Source organism: Tiliqua scincoides, chromosome 4, assembly GCF_035046505.1.
Source record: "Tiliqua scincoides isolate rTilSci1 chromosome 4, rTilSci1.hap2, whole genome shotgun sequence".
NCBI classification, from domain to species: Eukaryota; Metazoa; Chordata; class Lepidosauria; order Squamata; family Scincidae; genus Tiliqua; species Tiliqua scincoides.
The window spans coordinates 115,837,454-115,850,113 of record NC_089824.1 but is presented as its reverse complement, the minus strand read 5'-3'; the positions used below and the strand labels follow the sequence as shown (position 1 = coordinate 115,850,113).

Below are 12,660 nucleotides of genomic sequence, written 5' to 3'. Positions count from 1 at the left end.
AACCTGCCCAAATGCAGGTGTTGAGCTCATTCTGCAGCTCCAAGTTCTCACTAGCTATCATCATCAGCAAGCCTGGAGCAGTAAGCAAAAGAACAGCTTTTGAGAACTGAGTAGGGCTGAAGACAGACAACAGGTTTCTGTTAAGAAACTTGGACCCAAATCCTAACCAACTTTCCCACACGATCACAGCAGTGCTGCATCCTGCAGTTGGGTGGCAGTAACGGAAGCCTCCTCAAGGTAAGGGAATGTTTGTTCCTTTACCTCTGAGCTGCATTGCCCTTACCTTGATTCCAGAAAGTTAGTTAGTGTTGCCCCTTGTGGCATGACACTGCCCAGCAAACTGGGCACTGATAGAGGAGGGGTTCATACCTATTTGGATGCAGCACAGATCCAGGTACCAAGAGGAAGATTATTACTAATGTTATTATTAAGAATATTCATATGCCTATTTTCAACAAAAAAAAGTTCTCAAAGTGATTTATAGAGAAAATCAAATAACTAAATGACTTCCTGTTCCAAAAAGATTCACAATCTTTAAAAAATGCAGAGCATCAGCAAACAGCCACTAGAAGGGATACTTTGCTTGGGTGAAGAAGGGCAGTTACTTCCCCCCTGCTAAATATAAGAGGAACACCATTTGAAAGAGTGCCTCTTTGTTCAGTTTCCAGTGTGTGGTTTAAGATGTGGCTTAAGTAGAACCACACAGAGATGATGGCCCAGCAGTGCAAGTCTGAGGGTAGCCAATTAAATGGGTAGCAGCAGCAGCAGAATTCCCAGAGACTAGCTACCCAGTCCACCTGGATAGGCAGCTAGAGCTCTTGAGAAGCAAGCCCCATCAATGGCCAGGGTGGACCTCCTCACTAACTGCCCCACTTGCCTGAGATGCCAGAGGATTCATAAAAATAATAAATAAACCAGCACACTGAGTGATAGGCTCAAAGCTAAACTGTGGGACCTTGAAGGAATTCTACCTCAGCAAAGGAAGCAAGGCTTGGCACAAATATCAGGGTCTGTATAAAAGTTCCATATGGCTCTGGCAGTCATTGGACCAAGTTGTTTGCAATTCTGTGGATGATATCCTGCTAGCTGGTCTGTCCTGGGGTGTATGTATTCATTGTATGTATGTATTAAACGCATGCATTGCTTCTCATGGTATATGCACATTTCTTGGATTCCTCTGTCACCTCTGCTCAAACAGGTTTTTGAAACAGAAAAAGTTGCAAGGCCCACTTACCAGAGACAGAAGTGAGACAAATGTACATATTATCAGCAGTGATCCTTCAAAGAAGCCTTCACTTCTCTGAAGAAGACTCTGAACAGCTACCAAGTGTTTCCAGCCAACATTGGTTCATCTGCTTGCTTTGTAAAAAGCTTTGCTGACTTTCTAAAGCTTGTCCAAACAAACTGTTTAGCACTTATCAGGGGCTCAAGGCTCTAGTAGTACTTATCTGACATGCTTTAAAAACAGATGTACAAAAATTACTAAATCCCCCCCGAATGTGGTATCCTGCTCACATGTATTAATTGACAGTCTGAAAGAAATCCATTCTTCCAGATTAACAAAAACTTCTTCACCTAGTCACCTGGAGGCAATTCTTACCTGCCACAGTCAACTAAGGAAATGTTTGCACTGACAACACTCAGGAAACTGCACAAATATAGTTTAGTAGTGTACAGAAACCTATTTATAGTAGGAAAAATGCTGCTGCAATTTTACTTGCGGAATAATGCTTAATGATATAAATGCACAAAACACGTTATGCACTGCTAGTAGGAGAACAATGGCAGAACCAGACAGAATACAGGTATAATCTAATTATCCATGGATTTTAGATCTGCTGTTTTATCTCAGTGTGATGAGAAGGGCCCTTTAAATTAAAGGAAAAAAGTCATTTAACAATAACCTCCTTAATGTGAGAGAAGGCAGCCAGCTGATAATCCATCAATCTTTCTCTCTCCAGGCACTTAAAATAGCTTCAGTCTAAGGCAAGTGACCCCTCCCTTCCCCCTGAGCACATGAAAGAAAGATAATCACTTTGCATTCTTTCCCAGTACTGCTTTCTGGGTGAAGGAAGGGGTCACTGCCTCGGAGTGAAGCCTTTCTAAGTGCCTGGAGGGAGACTGATGGATTGTCTGCCTAATGACTGTCTTACATCACAAAGGTCAGCAAGACTGGTTTTAAAACGCCTAGCAAAGGGGCATTATTTTTCAAATGTATTTGCTTTAATGCAATTTTTGCCAACCGCATGAGTTCTGGGAACCGAACCCTTGCAAATAATGAGACTCCAACTGTACTGGACAAAAAGAAGCAAGCTAACTTGCAGTAGATACATCATGGATGAGATGAGCTGGATAAGAACTATGCTTTATAGACGGAAGAGAGAAATCAGGTGAACACTGGGAAAGGATTGTGTTAAAACACTGTGATCATAATCAACCAAAGACATCAAAATGTAGGTTGAAGATAGACCTAAATTATCATCAGCCAGTGTCAAATCTGGGTGTTAAATCAAAGGTCTAATATGAAACAAGAAAACTGCACAAGCACCTCCCCAGCTTCCCCAGTAGAGCCTTGAAGGTCATGCTTGCATGGTTTTACTCACATTGTACAGCACTGTAGTCCATCCTTCCATGGTAATGCACTGGAAGACAGTCAACACAGCAAAGAGGATGTTGTCAAACTGAGTGATCCCATCATTGGGACCGATCCAGTCTCTGCACTCATAACCTGCAGGACATCCTTGCACCCCACAGGGATGAGGTGGGTCCAACTCTTCTAGTTCACCTACAGTCAAACACAGAGTAAATCAAAGGGCACAACAATGAATGACAAGGCAATGACTTTCCCTAAGCAAGGCACAATGAGGCAGAAAGTTTCTGTAGCAATGGTATTGTTCTTTAGGAGGCAATGAGAGGTTCTTCAATAAATGGCAGCTTGTCTTCTTACTGACGTCCCCCACCCCCACCACACAAACTTGCACAGCCATGAGGAAAGAGTCAGGCAACCCAATCCTAACTTGCGCTGAAACAGGCAGGCTGCTGGGCCTGCACCATACCCAGCACAAGTTTCAAGCTATCTGAGTCTCAGCCCAAGGCAAGAGGAATCTCTTCCCCTTACCCTGGGGAGAGTGCAGCAACCCCAATGGATCTATCTCCCCGAAGAGTGGCACTCTTTACGGCACTTTTGCAACACTATTCGACTGGCACAAGGGACTTGTGCTGGCCAAACAGGTGCTTTGGATTGCACCCAGAGAGTTCTAGGACTAGGTCCTAGGATATGTAACTCAACAATGCGGCACAAAAGACCTAGCTAGGGCTCTGTTTGAGGCAATGCTGTGCTGTAAAACATACCCCCAAATCCTTTGCAATACACAAATGCTATTGGGAAGAAGTGGAGGAGTTCGTTAAGAGATGAGCTGATGTGGAAAGGGTTCACTGGAGGTAAATGTTTGAAAACTCCCACACAAATATTTCAATGAAAGAATGGATTCTTGGTACCAAGGCTGCAGTGTTAAAACCTTTTGTTAAAGGAACACATCTGTCACACAATTAGCACAACAATTAGGTCACCTGACACCCCATCCTCTGTCCTGTGACTGAACCTTCTACGTGATCAACCAGCAACAGAATTTCAGACAGAATTTTAAAATATGCAGAGTTAGAAGCATAAATTGCAAGCAGTGACACACAAATCTCATCTTATGTGACTGTCCTTGGGAAAAGCTCTGGAACACATAAATCCCAAGACTCAAAGGCAAGCCTATGTATTGCAACAATTCTGGCAGGGTGGGTTGGTGCACAATGCACGTCTGCACACAAATACATACTGTATTGCACTCTCTCATATTGCAGCCTGAAACAAGTACACACACCATGCCAGGTTTCACTCCCAGTGTCCCCAAGTTGCAGTGTCCACAAGTGTGTTGCTTCACTTTTTGTTACGGGGCAAATGGCAGCCATTTCAAAAGTAAGGGAAGTACCCAGAAAATATTGGGATGCAAGCTAATCAACTAGCTGCTCCTGGTGATTCTGGTTTTTTTGGGACAGGGATAAGTTATTGCTCCTCTTCGAACAGTCTGGACAATTGTAGCCCATTTACTTTCTCCACAGATGGAGAAATGAAAGCCACTGAGAACCCAGCCCGCTCCTATCTGCCCAGATTCCCCTTTCATATGCATCTTTGGGAATTCATTAGTGCAAATAATTTATGCTTCTTAATCTGTGCTTTCAAAATATTGGTGCTACCAAAGAAACAGAGAACTCTGCAGAAGCCCCACAATGATTCCCTTGCACCAATCTGATTTTCAACAGTATTCTGTTTTTTGTCATGCACTGCTGGGATGGCTGTGGTTCAAGAACTTTGAATCTATTCTTTATTTAAATTTTTATCATGGAACAATTGAATTAATGTGGACATCCAAAGAGTCAGTGCTGCCAATCAAACACCCACTCAATTTCCTCCAACCCACCTGTGACGTCCATGCCCGGGGTTGGAGCAGGGGTGGCAGCTGACTTATCCCAGAGAGAAAGGAGGCGCTGAGTCCTGGAGATTAGCTTGCACAAACAATTCAATCTGGGGAGAATCTTTACATTCATCAGGATCTTGTTGCACCACAAAGGCCTCAACAGATTACAGTCCTCAACAGGAGTTGTGCCTTTGCGCAGCTATGAATGGATTGAGGGGTGCAGGATACCCCCTGGTCAGCTGCCTGACTGTTTGCCTGCCCTAGGGGTGCCCTCCTTGTTCGGAGGTTGCTGGCCTGCCTGGGCAGATGAATGTGGCCGCTCCAGGCTCCTGTTGGCCAGGTTGGGATCCCCATGAAGAGCCCAGGCTGTTAGACAGAGGGTTGGTGGCACCGGCCCCCATCTTGGGGCCTGTGCCTCTCCGCAGAGACTGGGGTCTATACCCTGCTGAGGGAACCCCTATGGATTGGACTTGCATGGTTCCCAGAGACCTCCGGGGTTCACAGAACCCTGTTTTGGCCAGGGAGCACCTCCCCCAGAGGTGTTGGCTGCCCCTGTTAGGAGCCCTTTCAGCCCCTTCAAGGCCAGGGATGGGTAGAAGTAAGGGCAAGGGGTCACTTGTGCTTCCTTGGGCCACCTCTCCCAAGTCAGAGATCAAGGAGGAACGACCTACCCCTCTGGTCCGGCCACCCATGCCCCTTCCAGCCATTGGCATGCGATCCTACAAGATCTAGGGCCATCACTGCAGTCCATATGTCCCAGCAGCGCGGCTGAGCAGCCACTTCTCTAGCTGGTGCCTCACCCTGTGAGCATGTACTCAGTGCCGAGCTGCGGCACCAAGGCCCCAGGGCTGCTGGAGTGGCTTGCCTCCCTGTCAGCCCAGGCCCTCCCAAGGTGGCAGGAGCCTGCTCCCCAGCTCCCCAACTCTTGGGGAAGTCCTCAGTGCAGGGGCCAGATCCGGGAGGTACATGCTCAGCTCCCCAGCTCTTAAGGAGACCCTTGCCGCAGGGACTGAGCCCAGGTGACACCAACTCAGCTGAAAAGCACAAAAACAAAACAAAAGCCCTGTCCTCTGCATTTAATTATTGAGAAACCAAGAGAGGCTTAGTAGAACCCAAGTGTTTTTTTAGGACAAAGTCAACAGAGGTAAGGAGACAGGCAGGAGGACTAATGAAGAGTGCAATCCTAATGGAGCACTTGGCTGGTGCAAGTCCCTTGCGCTGGCCTGGGAGGATCACAAACACATTTGCGCCTCCTCTGTGCCAACGGAGAAAGGAAGGTCTGTGTTGGCCGAGCTCAGCTGGCGTGGAGGTCTGGGGGGCATGGAAAGGAGATGGGGAAGAGGTGTTTTGGGGTGGGGAGAGAGCCGGCGGGCAGCAGGAGACAGGGGGATGGAGCCAGGACCTGGCACTTGTGCCAGATTCTTACCTTGTTCCTGGGCAGTGCAGCGCAGCTCCAGGCTACTTGGATCTGCGCCACCTCTTAAGACCCATTGGGGTGGCAGTGGCTCTCCCTGGGGTAAGAGGAAGCATTTCCCCTTGCCCTAGGCCGAGCCACATGCAGCCTGAAACTCACACTGAATACAGGGCAGGCGTGTTGACCTCCCTGTTCCAGCACACGTTAGGACTGCGCTGCCCATCTTATTCTGATTTCCTATCATTTTGCTTTTATTTTTGCCAAACCTTTAGGACAGGGATGGACTAGAAAGGAAGGAATTTCAAAATGGGAGCTTTTGAACACTGAATTTTTTTAAAAAAATATTACATCATTAATACACAAGGGCTTCAAATGTTTTAGGTCTAGCCATCATAAATGTTGTCATTCTGGGTCTGAGGTATACCACTTCACATGGGGCCTACATGACTCAATGCTCCTCCATACATAAGAATTCCCACTGGGAAAAATATTGACATTTTAATGTAGCATTGTAACCTGACATACTAGTTTACTCTGTGGGGGGGGGGGTGATTCCCCCATCAGCAAATCAGCCACGCAACAGACTTATCACTTAGGCCAGAGGTTTCCAAACTCTCAAGGAGCTCAAGGTGCTGCAGTAAGTCTTTGAGGCAGAGGGGATAATGCCGCAACGCAATCCCCAGGAAGTGGGTTGCAATTTTCTTTTTAGATTTTCCAAGGTTTCCGCAGGACCCCTGTGAGGCTGCTACTGGTGAGTAATACAAAGCCCCTCTTACCCCTGGCCGTGGTGCAATCCTAGGGAATTGGGTTGCTGCATTCCCCCTCCCTGCCCCCTAGAGGGGCAAAGACAGGCTGGGGTGTAGCAACACCCCAGTTTGAGAACCTCTGATTTAGGTGTAACATTCATGGCCAGCCCTACCTATCAGCAGGCCTCAGGAAGCAGTTTGGGTAGATAATTAAGAAGAAGCAGATCATTAATTATTTTATTACTATATCCACCATGGAGCTGAGAGTGGGTGGGGAAATACTACTTGTATTTTTTTTTTAAAGCAGGAAACTTTATTGGCATTACTACTTGTATTTTCTACTTCAGGCAGCAAAATGTGTATGGACTATCTTGGCTTTCAGTCATTCTCAAACTGGAATCTAGCCATGGCTTCGGGTCAAGTCACAGAACCTGTAGAGTTGCCACAAGTATGGTTACATAGTGCAGTCATACCCCAAGGAGTAAAACCAGTGCCTCGATGGCCATACTGAAACCACCTAATGGCTGCCTATGTTCATGATGGCAGCATTTGAGAATTCATGGGCTAAAAAAAGGCAGAAAAGGAATACACAGCACTCCTCACCTGAATTGTTCACATAGCAAGCCCGGTGCAGCTTCCCACTGTAGAACTCTAGGCCAATGATAGCGAACATCAAGATAGCAAAAAAGAGAAGGAGACCTATCTGTAGGAGAGGTACCATTGCCTTCATGATGGATTTGAGCACAATCTGTAAACCTGGGGATGAAGAAAAATAGTGAAAGTACAGTTAAAAACAAGTACCACTGCTGGGCCCAGTAAGCACGATAGTCCTCTGCCCCCAAGGAAAGGGGCCTTGCAGGGGGCAGAGAAAGGAGAACTACTACAATCTGGAAAAAGTCAGCAGCATTTGTAGCAGTTGTGGAAAAGTTACTTGGAAATCTGACTACAGTACTACAACACTTGTAATAGTGCAAGCATGCTCAGTCACAGAACTTCAACAGTCACAGAAAAAATCATCCAGTCAGAGCTGCAGAACAACCTATGTAATCCAAGTAATCCTGTGTAATGCAACTACCTCTGGATGACTCTGACAATATGTGGATACATGTACTAGAAGCCTAGTAAAGATGCCCCTTGGGTCTTCCTTAAAGGGGGGGGATTGTGCAAAAGAAAGGTCTTGAAATACACATTTTTGTATTTAAACCTTCTTACCAACCATGTTGCTTAAATTCCAAAACCTTTTGGAATTTGTTACTAGTGCAACATGTTGGCCTTAGTAAAAATATCATGAACTCTAGGAATTACATTGCCCAGGGTTTCAAGTGGCCCTGGATGCTGCTGCACATACTGCAGCAGCCTCTAAGACCTCCCCAATAGGGATCTTGGCAAAAGTAAGGTAGTATCTTCCACTGGAAACTGCAGCGGGAAGACCTCTAAGCCCATCATACTCCTGACAAGTCAGTGATGGGGCCTGAACTTCACAGAAGTTGTAAAAGGCATTCTGGCAATATTGCTGGCACAGGTCCGAATTGACCCACCAGGCTGGCAGGGGCTTACCCTGGGGGAAAGGAACAAATGTTCCCTTGCCTCCCAAGGCCAAAACTACTCAGCAGGATTCAGTGGGCACCACAATGGAGCCGCTGCATTATCATATGGAGGGTTAGGTAGGATTGGGCCATAATACTACTCCATTGGGATGTGCCTTGTAAACTACTTTGCTTCCCCCTTCCTTTTCAAAAAATCTGCTACATTGCAATCACTTTCATAATAATTACTCCCCACATGCACATAAAATTACCCCTCCCTCATTTCTCTCCCTCTTTAACACCAAAGAGTGCCTGATAAAGCATGAACTAGGAAGTGGTGCACACATCTCCTGTGCAATTCCCCTAACTATGATAAAGCACTACTGTAAACATACAAAAGTATATTAAGGTTGTACACTGTAAACACCAGCTCTGCTCTGGCAAAGAAACAGAAGGCAGCAGGGGGGAGAGAGAAACTAGATGCTTACTAGGAATGCCTGAGACAAGCTTCAAGGGTCTGAGCACTCGCACCGCCCGCAGAGTCCGCAGGTCCACATGGGTGTTGAAATGTGTCCCTGCAGTGGCTAAGATTCTGGAGGCAAGCAAGAAGAAAAGAAAAGTTACTATACATAGATCATGGGCAATGTACACATGCCTGCATGCAGGAAGAGGCGTTACGCACACCAGGCACCTGACAGCCGGAATTGGTGCACCTTACCCTCCATAGTGAGTCAACAGCCATTCCTCAGTCTAAACTTAGCATCAAGTTGAGTGGCAATTAAAATATACACACTGGTGCTGGGACTCACATTTTCCAGTTCAGTGCAATACAGCCAGCCTTGCATTAGCTGCATTGGGAGTCATAAGTTCAATTATAGGCCCAGATACACAAGAAACTCAGGGTGCAATCTTAGAATGGACTTGGGCCAACACTAGTCTCTTGTGCCGGCCCAGGAATGTCACAAAAGTGCTGTAAAGCACTTTTGCACCACTGGAGAGACAGGCCGATGCACAGATATGTGCCAGCTTCCCCACACTGCTGCAGGCCCTGGGGAGAGGGTGAGTTGCGTCAGCCGAGTTTGGCTGACACAGGGGTCTGAGGGTGTGTGGGGAGGGTTAGGGTGGGAGGGAGGCATTTTGGGGTGGGGGAGAGCAGGTGGGACATGGGCAGGCAGGTAGGAAGTGGGAGGCGGGACCAGTTATGCCAGATCCTGACAAAAGGTGGCCCAGGGCAGTCCCAGGCTGCTCAGATCTGCTCCACCTTGCCAGGTGGCGCAGATTCAAGTAGACCCATTGGGGCTGCAACAGCATGACACGGGGTACGGGAAAACGTTTCCCCTTGCCTTGGGCTGCACTGCTTTGGGCCCGAAACTTACGCTGGATGCAGTGCAGGCCCACTGGCCTGCCTGCTTCCAGTGCAAGTTAAGATTGTGCTTTCAGGTGCTTAAACTGGGAACCTTAGGATCTGAGACTGAATCTTCATCTAGTGTGCCAACACAAACTGTGTGCACTCAAGCCTCAGACAAATAACAAGTAGGGCATGCAATACTGGCACATGCAACCTGCAAATAGTTGGCAACCTTCAGTCTCGAAAGACTATGGTATCGCGCTCTGAAAGGTGGTTCTGGAACAGCGTCTAGTGTGGCTGAAAAGGCCAATTCGGGAGTGACAATTCCTTCCACGCTGGGAGCAAGTGCAGTCTGTCCCTGGTCTGTCTCCCTGGCTATTCTTTGCCTCTTTGCCTCAGACTTTTGGCCAAGTGTCTCTTCAAACTGGGAAAGGCCATGCTGCACAGCCTGCCTCCAAGCGGACCGCTCAGAGGCCAGGGTTTCCCACCTCTTGAGGTCCACTCCTAAGGCCTTCAGATCCCTCTTGCAGATGTATTGCAGCTGTGGTCTACCTGTAAGGTGCTTTCCTTGCATGAGTTCTCCATAGAGGAGATCCTTTGGGATCCGGCCATCATCCATTCTCACGACATGACCAAGCCAACGCAGGCGTCTCTGTTTCAGCAGTGCATACATGCTAGGGATTCCAGCACGTTCCAGGACTGTGTTGTTTGGAACTTTGTCCTGCCAGGTGATGCCGAGAATGCGTCGGAGGCAGCGCATGTGGAAAGCATTCAGTTTCTTCTCCTGTTGTGAGCAAAGAGTCCATGACTCGCTGCAGTGCAGAAGTGTACTCAGGACGCAAGCTCTGTAGACCTGGATCTTGGTATGTTCCGTCAGCTTCTTGTTGGACCAGACTCTCTTTGTGAGTCTGGAAAACGTGGTAGCTGCTTTACCGATGCGTTTGTTTAGCTTGGTATTGAGAGAAAGAGTGTCGGAGATCGTTGAGCCAAGGTACACAAAGTCATGGACAACCTCCAGTTCATGCGCAGAGATTGTAATGCAGGGAGGTGAGTCCACATCCTGAACCATGACCTGTGTTTTCTTAAGGCTGATCGTCAGTCCAAAATCTTGGCAGGCCTTGCTAAAACGATCCATGAGCTGCTGGAGATCTTTGGCAGAGTGGGTAGTGACAGCTGCATCGTCGGCAAAGAGGAAGTCACGAAGACATTTCAGCTGGACTTTGGACTTTGCTCTCAGTCTGGAGAGGTTGAAGAGCTTTCCGTCTGATCTGTTCCGGAGATAGATGCCTTCTGTTGCAGTTCCAAAGGCATGCTTCAGCAGAACAGCAAAGAAAATCCCAAGGTTGGTGCAACAAGGTTGGTGCAAGAACACAGCCCTGCTTCACACTGCTTCGGATGTCAAAGGGGTCTGATGTGGAGCCATCGAAGACAACAGTGCCCTTCATGTCCTTGTGGAAGGATCTGATGATGCTGAGGAGCCTGGGTGGACATCCGATCTTGGGGAGAATCTTGAAGAGGCTGTCCCTGTTGACCAGGTCGAAGGCCTTTGTGAGATCTATGAAGGCTATAAAGAGTGGCCTTCATAGGACCCGCAGATAGGACCCTGCTTATCCATGGGTTTGACTCAGTGCTGGTACTGACCAGCACTGGAGGGCCTTACTTGACCTCCTGGAACAACAAGAAGCATCTTCCAGTTGCATCCGGGAGGCGTTCTGCCACATGAAAGGCATTTATCGTTCTATCCAGGAGGTCTTTTAAAGGTTTTCCATGGAAATTGGTATCCACAGGGGTCCTGGATTGGATCTTCCATGGATACTGAGGGCCTACTGTAGATTGGCTAGGCCTTGTACAAAAACTAAAAGCCTGGCCTTCTCTGTTTACTTGGTTGTAAGCGCAATACCATCTCCTTGTTACCTGGCCAGGATCACTACCAACAGCTTTCAGCAGTTTCCCAGCTTTCTGTCCCCTGCCTGCCCCCAAGCCCTGCATATTTAGAATGTGGTACAGCTGCCCACACATCCCAACCTGGTTCTGACATCAAGGATAGGCATTTACCAATCCCTGAGATTGTTAACTGAACCTCTTTTACTATTTCAGCTTAAGCACCACATTCCTTATTGTAAATGTAAAATGTTTTCACAATCTTAATCTTTGATGCAGAATACATTGTGGGAATATATACAGACATCACTGGAAAAATATGTTCCTTGCTATAATCCAACTATAATTATTGTATATTATAGTCTATACATCTTAGCTGAGAAATGGGGGTTCCTTCCTGCAGAACTGGAATTTGTGGAGGTGTGCACATGAAGAAAATGCATAACTACCAGTATTGCTGAATGCACACTCTCAGTACCCAGCTGTTTCAGCAAGCCTTTGGCATTAAACTGTCGGTCCACATGGCAAACCAAGACAAAACCCTAAGCACATATATATGGATTTGTAAGGGCGCAATCCTAACCCACTTTCCAGCACTGATATAAGGGTGATGCAGCTCTGAGGTAAGGGAACAAACATTCCCTTTCTTTTGTGGGAAGAGCCTAGCGGAAATTTCTGGGATTTTGTACATGATCAGAGTTATTTGAGCCTGTTTGGAGCATGTACAGAGTGCTTGGCTAAAGTAGGCCCTTTGTACTTGGTTGTTTAGTTCAGCTGAATGCTTGGACATACCCCTGTGTCTGTGTTAAAGAGGAGGTGGTGTTGCAGACACAAGCTTTGACTGCAAGAAGTTGTTATGCAGAACTTTTGCAGTTAAAAAGAAAACAGGAAACTGCTAGCTTAACCACGACAGACAGGTGGTCGGAGGAGAACAGGGACTTTTTGCAAGCGTGCTATTAGCAAGCAGGGAGCGTGCTTTTTGCAAGCGTGCTTTTTGCAAGCAGGGAGGGGGGGATGGAACTTTTGCAGCTTAGAAAGATTTCACATATTTTAAATGCCATATATGGTAGAGCATGCAGCGCAGAAATTGAGTAGTGGGATATGTAGGCAGGGACAAAGCTTCACGTGATATGCTGTTTGCCAATCAGAAATGTAACTGATGCTTTACAATGAGGATTTGTTCTGTATATCAACCCAAAGCCCCAAGAAATCGGGTGTCACAGACTTTGGAAGCTATTCCTCTGTGACCAGCAGCCAGCTGAGAGTAAAAGCTTGTTTT

At 47.1% G+C, this 12,660-nt stretch overlaps 1 protein-coding gene across 1 annotated transcript in view; it reads right to left on the bottom strand.

Moving 5' to 3' along the window:
* CACNA1E (calcium voltage-gated channel subunit alpha1 E) overlaps positions 1-12,660 on the bottom strand; it is a 360,216-nt gene that overhangs the window by 225,785 nt on the left and 121,771 nt on the right. Inside the window, exons 4-6 of the mRNA XM_066623540.1 lie at positions 8,641-8,744; positions 7,230-7,382; positions 2,604-2,785 (exon numbers count right to left, since the gene is read on the bottom strand). Of these exons, the coding sequence (XP_066479637.1) occupies positions 2,604-2,785; positions 7,230-7,382; positions 8,641-8,744 (439 nt within the window). The remainder of the gene's footprint in view (positions 1-2,603; positions 2,786-7,229; positions 7,383-8,640; positions 8,745-12,660) is intronic.